The sequence below is a fragment of the Girardinichthys multiradiatus genome, chromosome 20 (assembly GCF_021462225.1).
Source record: "Girardinichthys multiradiatus isolate DD_20200921_A chromosome 20, DD_fGirMul_XY1, whole genome shotgun sequence".
Taxonomy (NCBI): domain Eukaryota; kingdom Metazoa; phylum Chordata; class Actinopteri; order Cyprinodontiformes; family Goodeidae; genus Girardinichthys; species Girardinichthys multiradiatus.
Genome location: NC_061812.1, coordinates 35,203,710 through 35,225,061, shown reverse-complemented (window position 1 = coordinate 35,225,061; position 21,352 = coordinate 35,203,710). Strand labels below are relative to the sequence as shown.

The 21,352-nt window shown below is 40.7% G+C and overlaps 1 protein-coding gene across 8 annotated transcripts in view; it reads left to right on the top strand.

The window, feature by feature from the left end:
* The window catches only part of cita (citron rho-interacting serine/threonine kinase a), a 55,299-nt gene that overhangs the window by 9,951 nt on the left and 23,996 nt on the right, over positions 1-21,352 (top strand). For 5 of the 8 annotated variants that reach the window (XM_047347680.1, XM_047347677.1, XM_047347678.1 and 2 more), the window contains exons 8-22: positions 1,134-1,340; positions 1,421-1,574; positions 2,675-2,864; positions 9,455-9,560; positions 10,126-10,269; positions 10,433-10,552; positions 14,712-14,882; positions 15,236-15,289; positions 15,377-15,430; positions 15,902-16,042; positions 17,018-17,146; positions 17,492-17,587; positions 17,793-17,909; positions 18,418-18,527; positions 19,697-19,871. In XM_047347680.1, coding sequence (XP_047203636.1) covers positions 1,134-1,340; positions 1,421-1,574; positions 2,675-2,864; positions 9,455-9,560; positions 10,126-10,269; positions 10,433-10,552; positions 14,712-14,882; positions 15,236-15,289; positions 15,377-15,430; positions 15,902-16,042; positions 17,018-17,146; positions 17,492-17,587; positions 17,793-17,909; positions 18,418-18,527; positions 19,697-19,871 — 1,968 coding nt within the window. The remainder of the gene's footprint in view (positions 1-1,133; positions 1,341-1,420; positions 1,575-2,674; positions 2,865-9,454; positions 9,561-10,125; positions 10,270-10,432; positions 10,553-14,711; positions 14,883-15,235; positions 15,290-15,376; positions 15,431-15,901; positions 16,043-17,017; positions 17,147-17,491; positions 17,588-17,792; positions 17,910-18,417; positions 18,528-19,696; positions 19,872-21,352) is intronic. The other 3 variants (XM_047347681.1, XM_047347679.1, XM_047347676.1) reach the window with 1 other exon arrangement.

Genomic DNA, 21,352 nt, shown 5'->3' with positions numbered 1-21,352 from the left:
TGACGGAGAGCGGGTCCGTCGACGGTGACATTTGGAGTAGTCACGGAGGATGTGGGACCGTTCTCGTTAATTAACAAATCAACAGAATCAGTCTGTCAGTCGGAACAGAACAAATCAGGAATGGAGGATGTGGAATTCTTTCGCTGCCCTCTACCATACCTTCAGAATAAAGTTTATTTTTTTTAAATACATATATTATATGTATTTAAATACATAATAAATACATATACATATATATTTAAATACATAACTATTTCTATCATGGGAGAAGAAGTGGAGGTGGTGGAGGAGTATAAATACCTCGGTGTTCACCTGGACAACAGACTAGAGTGGAGATGCAACTGTGAAGCCATCTACAAGAAGGGACAGAGCAGACTGTACTTCTTGAGGAAGCTTAGGTCCTTTGGTGTTTGCAGCAAGATGCTACATATCTTCTATAAGTCTGTTGTGGAGAGTGTGATCTCTTCTGCCATCATCTGCTGGAGAAGCAGCATCAGAGCCAGGGACTTAAAAAAGCTCAACAAGCTGATAAAAAAGGCTGGCTCTGTTCTGGGGACTCCTCTGGAACCTCTGGAGATCATTGTGGAAAGACGGATTCTTCATAAAATGAAGAACATTATGGAGAACCCTGAGCATCCTCTTCATCAGACTGTCCTACAACAACAGAGTGTCTTCAGTCAGAGGCTTCTTCAGATCTGCTGTAAGACGGAGCGCTACAGGAGATCCTTCCTGCCCACAGCCATCAGCATCTACAACGGCTCTTTGAGGAAACCATCATAATATGAGCTACAACAACATTTAATTTCCCTTTGGGATGAATAAAGTATTTTTGAATTGAATATATATATATATATATATATATATATATATATATATATATATATATACACACTTTATTCTGAAGGTGTGGCGGCTTTTATTTTGCCGTGGCGATGCACCACGATCAAAACTCAGGCCTCTTTCTCTGGCGTCTTATTAAAAGGAATTTAAGTAAAGGGTTTAAGACTAGGCAGTTTTGAAAAGTCTGGAATGTTGTAGCGAAAGGTGTAGGAACCCTGTAAACCCTGATGGAAAGTTTTAGCAGTTTTTAAACTAATTGCTTTTGATACAGGAGTTTTTACAATTTTTTTCAGGTAGCCACTGCCACAGTACCTGTTGGAACCCAGGACTTTCTCTCCCCGGAGGTCCTGACTGTAATAAACAGGGGGTCTCAGAGCACCTATGGGACTGAGTGTGACTGGTGGTCCCTTGGGGTGATTGCCTATGAAATGATATATGCCAAGTCGCCTTTCTCTGACGGCACATCTACCAAGACCATTCACAACATTCTTAACTTTCAGGTAAATAGTTGGGTTGTCTGGTATGGCGGTCATTTAATAAGAGAATAATATAATTGAATGTCCATCTTGTTTGCCTCCAGCGTTACTTAAAGTTTCCAGTGGAGCCCCATGCCAGTAAGGAATTTGTTGACTTGATGCGGAGCTTGCTGTGTGGAGCAAAAGAGCGTCTGGATTACCAGGGACTGCGGTGTCACGCCTTCTTCTCAAATGTAGACTGGAACAACCTAAAACAAGGTGTGGGGTTCCCTTCTTTTGACTGTTTGTTTTCAACCTCGTAACAATGGTTTAGACACATGGTAAGACTGGCTGTCAAGTTTAGATATTGTTTTTAAACATATGCAAATGTGTGTTGTACTTTTGTGTTTGTATGTAAGCGACAAAGGGTAATTGCACTGTGAAAAGCATTCTCCGTTGTAAAATAATGAGATGCTGGGAGCCGTTGGCAGCGGGCCAGCTCCTTCTGTGGATGGAAAATGGGAGGAAGGCTGACGGTAAAGATCTGCAACTCATCTGATGCTAAACAGACGAAGCACAAATCCTGTACGCAGGCTACTCCAGCATGCTTTTCGTGCTACAAATTCGTGCACGGCGGTTTGACGTGGTTGTTTTTGTTCAGTTTGACATCGTCAGCCGAGCAGCTTTCAGAAAACACAACTGTGACTCTCAAATACATGTTTACTGTCAAAAATGGCAACATTTATAAACAACATCCCACGTTTCCTTTTAATTATACATGCTTTGACAGGAAAAGGGGCTTTTTTTTTGGTCTACCAAGTCATGCTTGTGTCCTCAGATGACTTAACCCACTTGATCCGATGCAATTACCTTTTACAGGTGTTATTTATAGCATAAGTTGTTTTGAAAACTGAAATGTGTTGATTATTTTACAAAGAAATTCTCTAAAGCCTTTATTTTTTTTATCATTCTGTTTGTTTGTTTTTTTTGAGTTGATGTAAAATACTCTTCAAGAAGTATCTCACATGTTTGCATTGGATATTCATTCCTTGCTTATTGACAGTTCAACACAGATGGAGCTTTTTGCTTCATTCTGTGACTCCAGCTGATTAGCTTGCTCTGCTGCAGTGAGGGAGAGCGAGCGAGCATGTGTATGAAAGGAGGAGAGAGGAGGAGGGAGGAACAGAGGTAGCATGTGCATCAACGCGCGACTTGCCGCACTCTAGGCTCCCACCGCTCTGCTCCACCTCCCCTCCTTTCTCTTTCCTTTCTCCTTGTTTTTTTGAACATCTTTTGTTTTTTTTTACTACCTTTTGTTTTTTTTTTGTTTTTCTTGCCCTCTCCTGTTCCCTCCTCTCTCATCCCTTTTACTCTTGCAGTTCTGCCGCCTTTCGTTCCTGCGTTGCATGCTGAGGATGACACTTCTAATTTTGAGGAGCCGGAGCAGGCTGCCCCCTGGCCAGCCCCAGCAACCCACCGAGGAGCTGTACCAGCAGGCTTCTGGGGCCAGGATCTGCCCTTTCTAGGCTGGTTCTTCAGCAGAGCATTAGCAGCATTGGCCAAATCTGAGTAAGTACTACCTGTTTGTGTTTTGAGCCTTTTTTAATTCAAAGTAAATCCATAGTAATCATCCTTTGCATATACGTCTGTATTATGATTGTTGTTCCCCCATATTAACACTGGGTGTTTTGCTGCTGTTGGACTTTACAGTTTGCTGGTGACCCAGCATTGTGGCCTGGCCAGCTGGTCTTGTCTGTGTCAATAGTTTACTGCCTGTTGGGGCTTAGAATTCATTTGAGCATATGATGTGTGAAACAAGCGGGGAAGGAAAGGAGGAAACCACTCATTTCAAATGCTTCATTCTTATGATTTTTCTTTTTTTTGCTTTTTTACTGTGTTTTGAGACCACATAAATTAATCTGATGCGTAGGCAGATTAAATAAATGAACCAGCGCATGCTGGGCTGCATTTCCTTTCCATGAGCACTGATTGGTATGCGGCTGAGTGTGTCAATGAGGTTTGCTGAGACGTGGAACCCCACACACAGGCACACTCCCACCATCACTGCTACTGTTGTGGTTTCCTCATGTCACTGTGAGGCATAATGAGCTCCTGCCTTTAACGACATAAACTCGGAATGTATCCTAATGGTATTTGGCTTCTTAACCCCTGATAATAAAGCAGGAGGATGGGTTTTAGTTTTCTAGCCCCCTCCCTGGGCCGGTGCTCTCACCGGTAAATGGTGCTGGAGACTGCGGATCATGACAGCAGCAGCAACAGAAAGGGAAGGAAAAGCGTTAGCAGATTAGACAAGAGAAAAGGCTGAGAGCTCAGATTGGGGGGGAAAATCTATCGCTATGGTTACTTCCGTGATGTTTTTTTTTTTGCCCCTCTTCAGCCCCCACCCCCATCTTTACCAGTCTTATCTCCTCCTCTGATTTTCTCTGTCTTCTAATGTCTCTGTCCCTTGCTTTTGCAATATCACTCATCTGGTAGAGCTGTTTAACTGAAGCCAGTTGTTTTGTTTGCTGCGTTTGACAAAGAGAAGCTCAGAACCCTGATAGTCTTTCAGTATTGTGTGGGTGCATCCATATGCATGTCCACATTTTTCATTCCAGTTAAAAAAAATAACCGAATTAAGCCAAGAATCAGGCATAATGAAATGCTAAACATGTGATTTGGGGTTTCCAGTCATGATTTATTTGCTTTTTATTCTTTTTGACCTTGATTGTCCGACTCCTCATTAGGAAAACGCGACAACAAATCCCCTTAACAGCTTGTCTCATATTTCTAAAAAGCCTTCTATGGCAAGGCGCCATCAAAATAATTGTTACATTTCATTGTATTCTATGCTCATCAGTTTATCAGTAATGTGTTTGGAGTTTCCCTTGTCTACTGATGGTTGTGATTGACTAAAGTAGAGTAGAAGGTTTGCGTGGTCTGTCATCTAACACTTTGAGAGCACGATACATTGACAGCTCCTTATTAAAATTCCCTGAATGATGCCAGGTGGTTGGCAGGGTGTAAAGTTTTCTTCAGTTTCCAGAGGATAAGTTCAATTCATTTAGCTGACAGTTTAACTCTCATCAAATGCTGGAACATGGTGTAAGGCTGCTGTTTGAAGAGCTTTGTTGACAGCTAATGCATGCTTTTTTGGAGATATCTGCTGAGGACAGTTGGAAGCTTTGATTTCCAATGTTTTAATCGAGCTTTCTCACCTACCTCACAGCGCCACCACAAGGCCAGATGCCCCACTTGAACATAAGGGGGGAAAAGGCTCATAAAGTGAAACTCCTTATAAGGCATTGGTTTCTCACATTATGGTAACCTTTAATATAAACACCACAATATTGCTGCATTAACAAAAAAGTTTAAAACTAAATATATAAGTGCATTAACTTAAAACAGAAAAGTAAACAAAATCAGAGACTAAACACCTGCTAAATGTAATGTTAGTTTTCAAGAGCACAGAATAGGGCTGCACAATATATAACGAATATATATCCTCGTTGTGATATAAGTAAATGTTAAAAATCAGAGTGATGGAAGCACAGATGAGAAAGGGATGAAAAACGCACAATCATCATAATATTTAACAGTATTATCACCGTCGCATGATATTCTAATATTGTTCATCCCTAGCAAAGAATGATCTAGCTTTTTGTAGAGTAACACAAGTAGACCAAGCTAAAACGAGCTGTTAGTTACTCAGGCTCTCTGCTCGGGTAGCCAGTCTGCAGTCAGCTGTTTACCAGACAAGTCGGCCATAGTTTGCCAACAGATACTTTTTAATACAGCGCTGCTTCAATAAGAGCGGTGGTTGGTGCTACTTTAGTTTCCCTACCATGGTTGTCTATGTTTTTCACTGTCAGAAATTTCTCCTAACCTCTACAGATGATGTTTTTTTTTTTGTATGCCTGGGAAATGCTTTTATGAAGGATGGATGTTGTTTACCTAAAATCTTCACATTGTTTGGCTTAATTTGTAAAAACAAGACAGGATAGCAAATGATGAGAAATTCACCTAAAGCAGATTTCTAGGATTCAATTCCCCAACTATTGCTTTGTTGTTCATGATTTCTTGCTGTTGGGAATCGTGTGTCTTTAGGTGGATTTACTTTATATTGCGTATTTCTCTTGTGTTATAAATATATTCTGTGTATACACCAGATCAATGCTAATAAGCCTGAAACATGCATACCCTCCGTGTTTTCCTGTCTTTCATTGATTCGCCTCGGTAATGCAGTCTGCACTGAGTCCTCATTTATTTTTCAGCCACAGTTCAAAGAAATGACAACCACAAAGTTCTTTAACTACACAGTATTTTCTGTCCTGTATGTTTTGTTGTTTGTTTTTATTTTCTCCTCTGCTCACAATATGTTAGAGCTGCAGAGAGTTTGGCCTTTACTTCAAGACTATTTTTACCCAAAGTTCCATTATAAAAGAAACCACGAAGAAGAAGTAAGTAGGTTGAATGTTATGAGACAGATCTCTGCCTTCCTTTGATTTTGTTAGTTTTTTTTGTCACTTTTATGAAAGACAGAAAAACCATAGGCCCCCAGTCCATTAAACCCCAGCTGGATACCTTTTTAATCACTGCAGTATTTTAGTTAAACTGTTCGACTAAAAAAACGGTATAATCTGAATTAAACTCCTAACACGATCTTGTTAGCTCCTTGTTAGCTTTCAGTTTTAATCAGGATTCCTGTGAGATTAATGACTGATGTGGTGTTTCAGGTTTTTTTTAATTTAGCAGAGCTGAGTGTGTGTGTGTGGGGGGGGGGGGGGGGGGGGGGGGGGTCCTTCTCAAAATATTAGCATATTGTGATAAAGTTCATTATTTTCCATAATGTCATGATGAAAATTTAACCTTCATATATTTTAGATTCATTGCACACTAACTGAAATATTTCAGGTCTTTTATTGTCTTAATACGGATGATTTTGGCATACAGCTCATGAAAACCCAAAATTCCTATCTCACAAAATTAGCATATCATTAAAAGGGTCTCTAAACGAGCTATGAACCTAATCATCTGAATCAACGAGTTAACTCTAAACACCTGCAAAAGATTCCTGAGGCCTTTAAAACTCCCAGCCTGGTTCATCACTCAAAACCCCAATCATGGGTAAGACTGCCGACCTGACTGCTGTCCAGAAGGCCACTATTGACACCCTCAAGCAAGAGGGTAAGACACAGAAAGAAATTTCTGAACGAATAGGCTGTTCCCAGAGTGCTGTATCAAGGCACCTCAGTGGGAAGTCTGTGGGAAGGAAAAAGTGTGGCAGAAAACGCTGCACAACGAGAAGAGGTGACCGGACCCTGAGGAAGATTGTGGAGAAGGGCCGATTCCAGACCTTGGGGGACCTGCGGAAGCAGTGGACTGAGTCTGGAGTAGAAACATCCAGAGCCACTGTGCACAGGCGTGTGCAGGAAATGGGCTACAGGTGCCGCATTCCCCAGACCTGGGCTACAGAGAAGCAGCACTGGACTGTTGCTCAGTGGTCCAAAGTACTTTTTTCGGATGAAAGCAAATTCTGCATGTCATTCGGAAATCAAGGTGCCAGAGTCTGGAGGAAGACTGGGGAGAAGGAAATGCCAAAATGCCAGAAGTCCAGTGTCAAGTACCCACAGTCAGTGATGGTCTGGGGTGCCGTGTCAGCTGCTGGTGTTGGTCCACTGTGTTTTATCAAGGGCAGGGTCAATGCAGCTAGCTATCAGGAGATTTTGGAGCACTTCATGCTTCCATCTGCTGAAAAGCTTTATGGAGATGAAGATTTCATTTTTCAGCACGACCTGGCACCTGCTCACAGTGCCAAAACCACTGGTAAATGGTTTACTGACCATGGTATCACTGTGCTCAATTGGCCTGCCAACTCTCCTGACCTGAACCCCATAGAGAATCTGTGGGATATTGTGAAGAGAACGTTGAGAGACTCAAGACCCAACACTCTGGATGAGCTAAAGGCCGCTATCGAAGCATCCTGGGCCTCCATAAGACCTCAGCAGTGCCACAGGCTGATTGCCTCCATGCCACGCCGCATTGAAGCAGTCATTTCTGACAAAGGATTCCCGACCAAGTATTGAGTGCATAACTGTACATGATTATTTGAAGGTTGACGTTTTTAGTATTAAAAACACTTTTCTTTTATTGATCGGATGAAATATGCTAATTTTGTGAGATAGGAATTTTGGGTTTTCATGAGCTGTATGCCAAAATCATCCGTATTCAGACAATAACAGACCTGAAATATTTCAGTTATGTGCAATGAATCTAAAATATATGAATGTTAAATTTTCATCATGACATTATGGAAAATAATGAAATTTATCACAATATGCTAATTTGTTGAGAAGGACCTGTATATGCTCCATGTATTGCTGTGTTTTAGAGAGGATCTCTCCTCACTGCAGGAGCACAGAGACAGCAGGGCTTGCTTTTGTGGTGATTTATTTTTGTTTAACACAGTGACTCAGGCTGAGTCAACTTTGTTATGTTTTTTGTTGTATTTGTAAAACCATTCATAACAACCTGTTCATTTAATCAGAAAGCTGCTATTCACAGTTGTCTCGTCTCCAGCAAATGAGATTAAACCGACTTGACTGTGTGCTTTTAGGATTCCAAAGGAAACAATTGAGGAAAGTTGTGAGCTTTAAACTCACTGCAAAGTTAAAGATGGACCCCTGGTAAACAACAACACCGTCAAGATTCTCCTGTCACATTATTTTGTCAGAGAAAGAGGAAATATTTCCAGGCTTTCATCACTTCTTATTTTCTCTGCAGTTTGTTTTTGTGCTGAATAACCCATATTAAAAAGAAAATACACTTTATTCCCTCCTCTGAAAGGCTCCTATGCTCATCATCTGTTGGCAGGAGTGTTATTGTTGGACTAAACATGCCTCTAAATAGAAAGAATAAATTTGAGGCAAACCTTGATGTTGTTTGCTTTTGATGATCGTTTTTTTGTGTCTGCATTATGACAATTTTTTTATTATAGCTACAGCATTATAAAGGCTTCCTGTGTGTGTCCTCGCTGTTACAAGGAGTTATAACAATGATGATGCAATAATTTCTAGACACAGTAGGGGGTTGGATGCCATCCTTATGTGACTCGGGCTGAATCACATCTCCGTTAACTTCAACCCCTCCCCCTGTGTCTTGGCACCTAGGTAATGTAGTGGTAGTTTGTTACACAAAGAGCAAAAATATGCTGCCAAATGCAACCCAGGAAAATACATTGATACATTAATGTATTTAAGATACATTTACATTTTATATCTTGCTCTGCCAATATACAAATACATATATACTGTAGGGTTTATATACTTCTTGTAAAATTTAAGTATGCAAACCTTCAAACATAATTGACGTAATTTGAAAATTTGTCCAACTTTAATACTTTTCCAGCATTTATACTGAAGCAGAGTTTGCTACACATTGTACATGTACTTATTTCACCTGCCTATGCTAATACACCAATATACATCAAACTGCAACTTAACTCTATTTATTTATTTATTTGAGCATTTATTTTTTGCTTGTTCACAAGAGCTTAAATAAAGCACATTAGTATGCATTAAACTACACAATACAGTATATTTTGGTCATTGTGGTAGTAAAACATTTTAATTAGAAAACTATTTAATTTGCTTTTTTTTATACTGGACAAACTAATTATAACAGTGAGACTAAACTAGACATTACACTGTAATAAAACATGTTACTTGAGAGAATAACTGTTTATTGGATAACTTTACCCCTTCATTTCCAAATATGCCCTAACAGTGTTTTAAGGGCTACAATGGCGTGCCCCTTTGCCCTCTTCCTCCTCCAACAGAAACAGTTTAAATTCCCACGCCTTAGAAACATCGGGTTGACGGCTAAGAATGAGGGTTAAAGGGTGAAATTGTTTTCAGCCTCATCTTTTTGTACTCACCAAATCATTTCATTAAAGCCTACTTTGTTGCGTTATATGGCACGTTAAGTAGTTCAAATGTGGTTGTGACCTTTTTGTGAAAACACACATGAAGAGCAAATGATGCTGCCGCATTGCATTGAGCAGCATTTTGATATTTGCCACATTAAAGGTCAAGCCAGTCTGAAGGTTCTGTGTTTTACTTCAATGCACTAAGGACCCTCTCCGTATGATGTTGTCTCAGGTCAGTGTCTGCAGGCCTCAACTCTCCTGCTAAGACCAACTCCATGGAAAAGAAATTTCACCTTAAAAGCAAAGAATTACAGGATACTCAAGACAAATGCCATAAGGTAGGAGAGTGCAAAGCCATGTTTCATGTTTTCATCACGGTTTTTTGTTACCAAAAGGTTCATTAATATACTCTCAAGGGTGATTTGGTAAATAAAGCTCTTCTTTCCACAATAGTGTTATAGAGCATCCTCTTGAAAAAGAAAACCAAAGTGACTGATTCCTCATTGGAAACTGAAGTTCTGTTTGAACAAAATCAGCCCAAAAATGTGGGTTTTATTACCAGACTTGTTGTTTATTCTAGCAGACTGGTTTAACACAGATCAGAAAAGCTTCTGTTTGTGCTTTAATAAGCCAAGATAATCTTCTTGTTTGTACAACATCACAGCTTCGTAATTTGCTGGATTCATGGTGGTGCGATGGGTCAGAGAAATCACTTCTAATCAGAATCAGAATAAGCTTCCCCGGCCAACTGCAAGTTGGCATACAGGCATACTGCTATTCAATTTTAAATCTCTTACAGTGGATGTTGCACAGTTGGAACATAAAACCACTTTTTCTTTCTTCAATGTTTTAAATGTTCCACCCTCATTTGAAAACAGTGTTTTGTTTTGTTTTTGCCTTAAGATGGAGCAGGAAATCTCCAGGTTCCAGCGTAAAATGACTGACCTGGAGTCAGTGCTTCACCAGAAGGATGTGGAGCTGAAGGCGTCCGAGACTCAGAGAAGCATCCTGGAGCAAGACCTCGCCACCTACATCACTGAGTGCAGCGTGAGTCATACTACCAGCTCATTCAGAGATGTGCTCGTAGGCTGTCAGAGAATGCTTGAATGTGATGTTGTTAAAGGATTGATTGCTCATTCAGACATCTGTGCGTTTTTTACACCACTAACTTTGTTGATTGGACCTTGTGTTTACATGAATGTGTCTGCAGAGCCTGAAGCGAAGCTTGGAGGAGGCACGCGTCGAGGTCTCCAGAGAGGACGACAAGGCCCTGCAGCTGCTGCATGACATAAGAGAGCAGAGCAACAAGCTGCAAGAAATTAAGGAACAAGTATGTCCTGAGGAACAAAACGAGAAGGTTTCATTTTCCATTCACAAAGTTGAGGTTGTTTTCAAGCCTGCTGTCTTTTTTTTTTAAGCTTTGTTTTAAGCCCTTACTGATAGTGGAGTGACTGAGGAAGCAGTGAGATAATATTTCCCCTCTGTGTGTGTCTGTTACACAGATGGGGCTTCCCCTCTGAGCGTCCAACACTCATAAAGGTCATCAGAGCAGATGGCATCCCTGTAAGGGTCAAAACATGAGCAATTGACCAAGAGGTTCTCCCAGCCACCATACAGAGAGAGGGCACCCAGTAATTACACTGGCCTAAAATAACTTTATTTGGATCTCAATCTATATCAGACGTTCTGCTGATAAACCAGCTATGTCTCTTATTGTTGTGAATGTATAGAAATCATTGAGCTCAAGAAATTTCTCGTCAAAAGAGAAAATCTTCCAGTTATTTGTAACACGATTCTAGGAGAATAAAGCGAATGTTGTGGGATGTCGGGCTTTTTGGGTTTTTAGCTTTAATTATTGCACTTTTGCTGGAAAACTGTCACAAAGAGCTGCAGTTTCAGTTGATGACTGCACACTGAAATAGTGTCAGCAGATCTGGGAGATATGTCTTTGTGTAGCACTGGCTGTCTGCACTTAGATCTCAGTTTCTAACTAATGCCACAGAAAAAGCTTTAAAAAAAAAAGCTTTAAAAGAAATACAGCACATTTAATCTTTTCTTCGTTGAAATCCGCTAAGGATGTCCAGAGACTGAACAGTCATGTAGGAATAAATATTTGCCGTTACTGAGTCCCAGTTCTGGACACAGCAGTATGTTTTTTAAAGACGGATGGACGGATTTTGTCCTAAGTGACGTTTCTGCAGGGCAGGCTTGAAAAGATCCAACTGACTGAACACATACAGCCACGGTCTTCAGTGAAGTCTGATTTAGTTCCTGCCTATGTCTTTATATATGGAGCAATTTCCTGGAGTGCTAAGCTAGTCTGGATATGGCAGACAAAACTTAATGAAAAATAGTGCTCTCCTGATTCAGAACATCATAAAATGTAACAACTAGCGTTTCAGCTGCTTTCTGTGTGGCTCTTTCCCATTTAAACAGCTGTTTAGGAATGTCAGCACATCATGCAGAGCAGGTCATGTGACAGACAGGAAGCAGCAGCAGCTGATACAGTCTATCCTTTACTGTCGATGTCATTTTAAAGGGTGCAAAACAATTTGTCAGGGAGAGGCCTGAATTATTAGATTGACAACATAATGCACATGTCCTATTCTGCTATTTTGCAAGCTGTGTAGCTGAAAATGGGCTGTTAAAAATGACTTGCTGGCTAACTGGGAGCAGCTGGCATAAAATCAGATAATACACTGACAATAGGTGTGAGGAATTAAAGTTAGTCAGGCACTCCAATATTAACCATTTAAAATGACTTGCCTAATTTCAACTTTATTGATTAAAATTTGTTTAAGCAGAAACCTGCCATCAAGGGTCTTCGTGGTGTTATCAAGTTACATACGGAGCTGAAACCAGATATTTACACATTGTAGAAAAACACAACGATGTTTTTATCACTTTCAGACAATTAAACATTTCCTGCTTGTTGGAATTATTAAACGTACACCTGCCATGGGTTTTAAGCAAATTTGAAAAGACCAGATGATGAGGTCATGGCTTTGTAAGCTTCTGATAGATTAATTCACAACATTTAAGTTAATTGGAGGAACACATGCAGTTGTATGTTAAATGATCACAGTCACTCTGCTTCATTGTGTGACATGATGGAAAAATCAAAAGACGTCAGAAAGAGAAGTCTGGTTCGATTTCCAGGCGCTGACAGATGCCACATTCATCTGTTCATACCATTACAGGTCCTTCTCAAAATATTAGCATATTGTGATAAAGTTCATTATTTTCCATAATGTCATGATGGAAATTTAACATTTATATATTTTAGATTCATTGCACACTAACTGAAATATTTCAGGTCTGTTATTGTCTTAATACGGATGATTGTGGCATACAGCTCATGAAAACCCAAAATTCCTATCTCACAAAATTAGCATATTTCATCCGACCAATAAAAAAAAAGTGTTTTTAATACAAAAAACGTCAACCTTCAAATAATCATGTACAGTTATGCACTCAATACTTGGTCAGGAATCCTTTGGCAGAAATGACTGCTTCAATGCGGCGTGGCATGGAGGCAATCAGCCTGTGGCACTGCTGAGGTCTTATGGAGGCCCAGGATGCTTCGATAGCGGCCTTTAGCTCATCCAGAGTGTTGGGTCTTGAGTCTCTCAACGTTCTCTTCACAATATCCCACAGATTCTCTATGGGGTTCAGGTCAGGAGAGTTGGCAGGCCAATTGAGCACAGTGATACCATGGTCAGTAAACCATTTACCAGTGGTTTTGGCACTGTGAGCAGGTGCCAGGTCGTGCTGAAAAATGAAATCTTCATCTCCATAAAGCTTTTCAGCAGATGGAAGCATGAAGTGCTCCAAAATCTCCTGATAGCTAGCTGCATTGACCTTGCCCTTGATAAAACACAGTGGACCAACACCAGCAGCTGACACGGTACCCCAGACCATCACTGACTGTGGGTACTTGACACTGGACTTCTGGCATTTTGGCATTTCCTTCTCCACAGTCTTCCTCCAGACTCTGGCACCTTGATTTCCGAATGACATGCAGAATTTGCTTTCATCCAAAAAAAGTCCTTTGGACCACTGAGCAACAGTCCAGTGCTGCTTTTCTGTAGCCCAGGTCAGGCGCTTCTGCCGCTGTTTCTGGTTCAAAAGTGGCTTGACCTGGGGAATGCGGCACCTGTAGCCCATTTCCTGCACACACCTGTGCACGGTGGCTCTGGGTGTTTCTACTCCAGACTCAGTCCACTGCTTCCGCAGGTCCCCCAAGGTCTGGAATCGGCCCTTCTCCACAATCTTCCTCAGGGTCCGGTCACCTTTTCTCGTTGTGCAGCGTTTTCTGCCACACTTTTTCCTTCCCACAGACTTCCCACTGAGGTGCCTTGATACAGCACTCTGGGAACAGCCTATTCGTTCAGAAATGTCTTTCTGTGTCTTACCCTCTTGCTTGAGGGTGTCAATAGTGGCCTTCTGGACAGCAGTCAGGTCGGCAGTCTTACCCATGATTGGGGTTTTGAGTGATGAACCAGGCTGGGAGTTTTAAAGGCCTCAGGAATCTTTTGCGGGTGTTTAGAGTTAACTCGTTGATTCAGATGATTAGGTTCATAGCTCGTTTAGAGACCCTTTTAATTATATGCTAATTTTGTGAGATAGGAATTTTGGGTTTTCATGAGCTGTATGCCAAAATCATCTGTATTAAGACAATAAAAGACCAGAAATATTTCAGTTAGTGTGCAATGAATCTAAAATATATGAATGTTAAATTTTCATCATGACATTATGGAAAATAATGAACTTTATCACGATATGCTAATATTTTGAGAAGGACCTGTATACGCCTGTATAAATCACATGGGAATGTCCAGCTGTCATACTTTTGAGGAAGGAGACGGATTCTCTGTCTCTTTTGTTGTGAAATGTGCGAATCCACTCCAGAACAAAAAGCAAAAGTCCTTGTGAAGGTTGTGACTGAAACCGGTAAGAGAATGTCATCATCCACAATGAAATGAGTCCTGTACACACATGGCGGAGAGGCTGAAATGTCCCTCGGAGAGGAAGAAACCATTAAAGTAACAGTGAAAAAAAACAGATTAAAGTTTACAAACGGGTTCAGGTAGAAAGACCAGTAAATGGAAACATTAATGCAACATCCCAGGACATCAGCCAGTAAGTTAAAGCTTGGCACACATGTGTCTTCAAAATATACAATGACCCTAAGCATACCACCTAACTAGTTACACAGTGGCTTAAGGAAACTAAATAATTTCTTTAGAGTTTCCACCTCAAAGCCCTGGACTCTTTACCATAGAAAACCCTGTGGGTGGAGCTTAAAAGGTGAGCGCAAACTTCTGAATTTGAAGAAATTGGAAACAAATTCTGTTGCTAACTATTCTGGCTATTCGGGGGGACAACCTAAAATGTCTTGGGGGGCCACTAATGCCATTTTGTTTCAACCGTTGGATAACTATTCACATCTGCAACTTTTTTTTTTCCTTGCTATTGTCCTCCTTCAGGAGTACCATGCCCAGCTGGAGGAGATGCAGGTGACCATCAGACAGCTGGAAGAGGACCTTTCAGCCGCAAGGCGTCGCAGCGACCTCTATGAAGCCGAGCTGAGAGACTCCAGACAAACAAGCGAGGAACTTAAACGAAAAGCAGTGGAATACCAGCAGAGAATCCAAAAGGTTTGTTTTTTTCCACCAAAATAAACTATTTATTGTTCATGTAAAGCCGATGTTGAGTAACAAATCCTTGTTATTTATTATGCTCTACGGTGTCATTTGCATTGGAAGAATTTGGGTTAATTCAATATAAACCAGAGGTGGTTTACAAGAGCAAAACTGTTGTACTGATAGCTGTGGGTACGTTCCTGCTAAATAATCAATGTAGACATCCATATGATAAATTTCAATGTCACTAAAAACCACCAATAAAATACCCTGCAGGTTTTTATTTCTCAGAAGTTTAACCCTTTTTTTAGTAAACTGTTTTCAGTGGGAAGATGTTGACTAATCTGTTCAGGTTATTAATTTCTTAGGCTAAAGAGCAGGGAAAAACTGAAGTGGAGGAGCTGCTTTCCAAACTTGAAAAGGTAAGTGAGGGATCAGTCTGCTGTTTATTTTTGCATAGCTAAAGTTGTAAAGTTTGATGACTGAATTCACGGTTTCCTTTCTTTTAGACCAACTCTGAGCAGCAGGTCAAAATCCAAGAGCTCCAAGACAAACTGTCTAAGGTAAATTTGTCTATGTTGTTTCTTCTTTCTCAGTCAGTCAGTCATTTTCTACCGCTTATTCCGTATTGGGTCGCAGGGGAGCTGGTGCCTATCTCCAGCAGTCTATGGGTGAGAGGCAGGGTACACCCTGGACAGGTTGCCAGTCCATCGCAGGGCAACACACAAACAACCATGCACACACTCATTCATACACCTAAGGGCAATTTAGAGTGACCAATTAACCTAACAGGCATGTCTTCTTTCTCAAATAAAATAAAAAACAAATCACGTACTGGCCTTCTATTAAAAACTTAGGGATTTGCTTCAATGCAAGCAGATCTGTCATTTTTACATTTTCCATAGAACTCAGTTTACTCATCAGTAGCATTTTATGTCCCCCTGTTGGCCTCCATGGGTAAGAATTGGACTAGCATATCAAGATGTCTGTCTTGGGATCCATCAGCAGCCTTTGACCTTCTGATTTTTCCCCAGGCAGTGAAAGCGAGCACAGAAGCCACCGAACTGCTGCAGAATGTCCGACAGGCCAAAGAGCGGCTGGAGCGGGATCTGGAGCGCCTGCGGGGCAAAACGGACTCCAGTGATACTTTGAAGCGTCGTCTGAGAGAGACGGAGGTACCAGCCTAAATCTACATACAATGTCCAGTGCCCTGTAAGGGTATTTATATGTTTTTTGAGTTTTCTTATGTTACAAACACAACTTCAGCATATCAGGTTTTTATGTCTCTGTCCAACTTAAATTACATGCTGGACAAGGAAAGCAGTTGTCAGGAAAAAGGTTGAGAACCATTTGGTAACTCTGGAGGAGCTGCAGTGATCCAGAACTCCGGTTGGAGAATCTGTTGAACAGCCAGTTGGTAGCTGTTTACTCCATAAATCTGGCATTTTTCGAAAAATGACTGGTAGAATAAACTTCTAATGGCAAGAACTCATTTAGGGGGTACAGCAAACATGTGGAAGAAGGTATTCTGGTCAGATAGGACCACAGTTTACATTTCTGGTCTACTTCCAAAACACTGTTGCAGAAAACTATCACCGTGAAACACGGTGATGGCAACATCATACAGTGGGAATACTTTCTTCAGCAGCGACAGGGAAGCTAATCAAAGTTGATAGGAAGATGGATGGAGCTAAAAAGAGGGCAAGCCTTTTAGAGGCTGCAGAAGACCTTAGACAGGGTGGAGATTCAACTTCCAGCAGGACAACGACTTGAAATACAACCAGTGCGTTGGAATGGCCCTGTCAAAGTCCAGACCTAAACCCATTTGAGAATTCTTGGCAAGACAAGAAAGACTTGGACCGTTAATTGCAGCTAAAGGTGATTTTACAAAAGAAATGGTGCACGCACATACACCATGTATAAAATACCATGTCTCTTTCTTAGGTCTCTGTGTTGGTCTGTCATATAAAATCCCAATAGAACACACTGAAGTTTGTGTTTATAAGATAAGTGATGAAAAAGTTCAAATGGTATGTATACTGTTGCCAGGCACTGTTTTGTTTTTCTTTCTTCTATGTGGATTGACATCACCATCACCACTTTTCTGCACTTACTTTTTATCCTGGATTTTGTTTTTGTTGTCGTGTAAGCAGGAGGGCAGGAAGACTCTGGAAAACCAGGTAAAGAGGCTGGAGATGGTCGAGCGGCGGGAGAATAAGCTGAAAGATGATATTCAGACCAAATCCCAGCAGATCCAGCAGATGGCTGAAAAGATTCTGGTAAGAGATCCTGAGATAAAGCTCATTATACTCTTCGCTACTCCACCCCTAATTTCCCCACTGCTCTGTGCCTCCCACACATCCAACACCGTAACAATCTAGTCTCAGTCATTAATGGTTGTAGGAAATAGGCATAGGGAGCAGAGCCTCACGAACAGTTTAAAAAGATTTGGTGTAACATTTTCAACATGAACAGGCACCGCTACAGTCAGCTTGTGGATTTCCAGCTTTTTAATGCAAGTTTGGTTTCTCTTGTTTGTGGAGTTAGAGTAGATTTATTAGCTGCCTCATTCTGTCGTCATTGTTTTACTTCAGATATTGTTATAATGTTTTGAATTTCCACAGGAGCTAGAAGAGAATCTGAGGGATGCCCAGTCAACGGCTCAGAGGATGGAAACTCAGCTGGTTCAGAAGGAGAGGCTTTTTGAAGATAAGATCAAGGTGGGTCAGAAATTATTCTTCTAGCACAAAGTTGTCTTGATGCGGAGACTCGACAATGCTTTATTTCAATTTTTCACCCCTACGTTTACAGTTATACCATGAAGTTTGTGTTTATCTTGTAGCAGGTTACTGGTAATAAGTGAAGCATGAACGTGTCTTAATAAAATCTGACCCGTCTCGTATTTTCCGGCTCGGACTGATCCAGGTACTGGAAGCCCAGATGAAGACAGACATGTCTGAGAAGGAGAGCCTCGAGGCCAAAAGGGCGCAGCAGGAGGAAGAGTCGAGGGAGAATTGCAAACTAATCAGCGAACAGAAAGCTGTAAGACAACAAAATCCTTGAAGTGGATTCAGAACCTTATCATGTCTGCTTACTTAGGAGATGTATGTTCTTAAGGGACCTATGTGAGAACGTACAACAATTTGGTTGTTAGATTATTTTTTTATTTATATTTTTTCAATTTGCTTCCTGGCACTGTTGGTTCTTCTACCAGTTTGACTGTGTTGGCATGCAGTGCTACAGAAGACAAGTTAATTGGCAGGATGTTTGTTGTTGCTCAATACAGCCTGGGCTTAAGTTTTAATCTCATTAATATGTTAGACTGAGGGAGCTAAGAAGCTTTCTTACATAGTCATCTCACGTTGACATATCAGCCAGCTACTAAATTAATTCAAGTAGGATTTTGTCAACATACAGCATTGTGTTAACCATCTGATATTATTCTTAATCTGATTTTTGTCATAAATTATTGAGAAACCTGTTTTGGGTCAGAGTACGCTTGTTAGACCTTGATGCACAGGGCGTTAATTGTATCAGCCTTCTGCTGCAGACCATTAATGCTATGGATTCCAAGATGAAGAACCTGGAGCAGCGCATCGCTGAGCTGTCAGAGGCCAACAAACTGGCCGCCAACAGTAGCATCTACACCCAGAAGAATATGTGAGTGAACGAAACATCCTGCACATGCCAGGTTCTCACGGAGATTTTTACTCCAGTGTCTTCACCAATGTACACTTAAACAATATTGGGCCTTTCTTGCTTATATGCTGTGTATTATCAGTATTTCAGAATAATATGGCTCAATTTTTAGTGTTTTTTTTTTTTTTTTTTTGTCTTAATTAAATAAATAATCAGTGGTTGATCACACACACGTTTTTCAATTTTGTTGCCATATCATAATCACAAACTTTAACGCTTTATCTTGAGATTCATGTGAGCAACAAACACAACATAGTGCAGAATTGTTAAGTGGATGGAAATGTTTAAAGATTTTCCATTGTTTTTATAAGTAAAAATATAAAATAGGTTGTATTTTTGTTCACCCCCCTTTTACTTTGATACCTCTAAATTAGAAAACAAACAGCATCATGAAGACCAAAGAGGTAATGCGCTGATCAGATGAGAATAAAATGTAACTTTTCAGTCTACATACAAAACACTGTCGCAAATTCTGCACATTGCCCTGAACACACCATCCCATGGTGAAACACGGGGATGGCGGTATCATGGGACAGGGAAACCGATAAGTGCCACTAAATGCATGGCAACGCATGAAGACGGCACCAGTGGGGCTGCAAAACATTTCGTATGGTTTAGGTGAACGATGACTGCAAGCCTGCAACTAGAGCTGCAATGAAATGGAATGGAATATCCTACAAAGCATATTCAGGGGCCCGTATAACCCAGACCTAAATAAATGAAGAATCTTCAGCAAACTTGGATGTTTAAGTTTGTTTTTTATCTTTTAACGAAGAATGTGTGGATATTTTGACCTCTAGGTGTGCAAGACTGGTAACGATTTCAGACAAAGGTGGTGGCAGAGGGCGGATTTCACATGCATGCCAACTTTTAAAATCTTTATTTTAAAAGAATTAAAACCATGTATCCTTTTCCTTTCACACATTTCCACACAATTATGGGCTACGTTTTGTAGGTCTATCATATGAAATCTCAATACAATACATAGAAGTTAGTGATTGTAATGGACGGAAGTTTAAGAGGCGTTAAATTTTGCAAGGCACTGTTTGCTGTGGTACTGTAGTGTCTCTTTCAAGAGATGAGTCAAATAAATACATAATAGCCATATTTGGTTTTGCTTTTCTTGGCAGGAAAGCCCAGGAGGAGATGATCTCAGAACTTCGTCAGCAAAAGTTTTATTTGGAGTCTCAAGCAGGCAAGCTCGAGGCTCAGAATGCCAAACTAGAGGAGCACCTGGAGAAAATGAGTCAGCAGGAGCAAACCAGGAGAACCCGGCTGATGGAGCTGGAGAGCAGGCTGCGGGAGGTGAGGCAAACGGAGCTAGTGGTGCTAAATCTGTAAGCTCCAGATTAAGTAATTCACTTAAACCGGCCCAGAATCCAACCTTGCATCATTACAATGGACAGAAGGGATTAACGGTCTGATCATCTAGTCGGCTTTTATAGCTTTCGTGGAAATGAACCAATAGACACAAGTCTAGAACGACGGCCCTAATGGGAACAGAGTCAAAATCAGCTTTATTGGCCAGATTAGTGCAAACAAACGAGGTATTCAACTTCAGTGCCTAATGAACAGATATTTAAATAAAAATCGAACAAAAGGACCTGTATGTATACATATACATGTGACACATTCTAGGCAGGTACTGCTTGTACTTTTTGTCCATCACACTGGGAAACTGATCGTAATGCTCCAATGTTTAGTTTTACGTATCATTTGAAAAGAGATTGAGAACTACGGTCTCCTCTTAGTTTCGATAGCTTGTCTGGAGATGTTGCTGACAGCCAGCCTGCTGACATGTCTCTGCCTCCTCACACTCTGTCCTGAGACAGGATACACAGCCTATCTCTAAATACAAGGCCCCGCTGTCCTTTAACTCGCAGACACCTTTCCACTGCCGTCTCTGAGACAAAGATGTAGGAATCTGGCAGATATAATTTGCCATCGCATTTGTTTAACAGAGAAAATGAAGCAGATTTTTGTGGCCGAATTCTGATCTTTGGTTTTTGTAAAGTGCTGGCCCAACCTGTACTGATTTTAGCTGATTTCTCTTTAAGAGCTATATTTAAAAGAATTCAAAATATTTATCTTTAGCCATCCTCTCATTTATTATTTTATTTAAATTAGGAGCAGAGGCAACGTCCAACCATGTGTCTGAAAGAGCTGTCTCTGTTTTTAAATGAGCGAAACCTTGTTTTAATAAGACGAAATGTTAGAGTAGACATTGTAGACACTATTTAGCATCTTTATATTACCGATCAGTGCAATTAATAACTGTAAACATCAGTCTATGCTTGTACCTCAAATATGAGATTTCCAAATTCACCAGGCTGCATGACTGACAGGTTTAACGGTCCAAAAGGAGAAGAGAAAGCAGCCTTTAACAGTAATCTGTTCAGTAGGGCGCACTTATCGATTGGCGATCAGCCGATACTTGCATGTAAAACCGATTCTATCTACCTCCACAAAGGTCTGGAAATCTGCCACAGACCCCTTTTGCTCTGCTGTGAGAGACGGCTAACCGATAGACCCGGCCACCAGATCACGTCTGCACGTTCGCGGTTAACAATTGTCTCCCTACTGACAAAGAGTGTTGTTGTTCACACAACCTGGTAACGTTTAGGTATGGTTTGTTTACTGATCAGCTAAAGAGAGACATTTTGAGTTTCAGAGCAGCTGCTCAATATGAAAATCAGCTAAATACTTGGTGCACCTGTATAAAAGATAAGTCTGCTTTTCACCTTTTTGTCTGGATTTATTGATTTGTTTTGCAATATAAAAAAAAA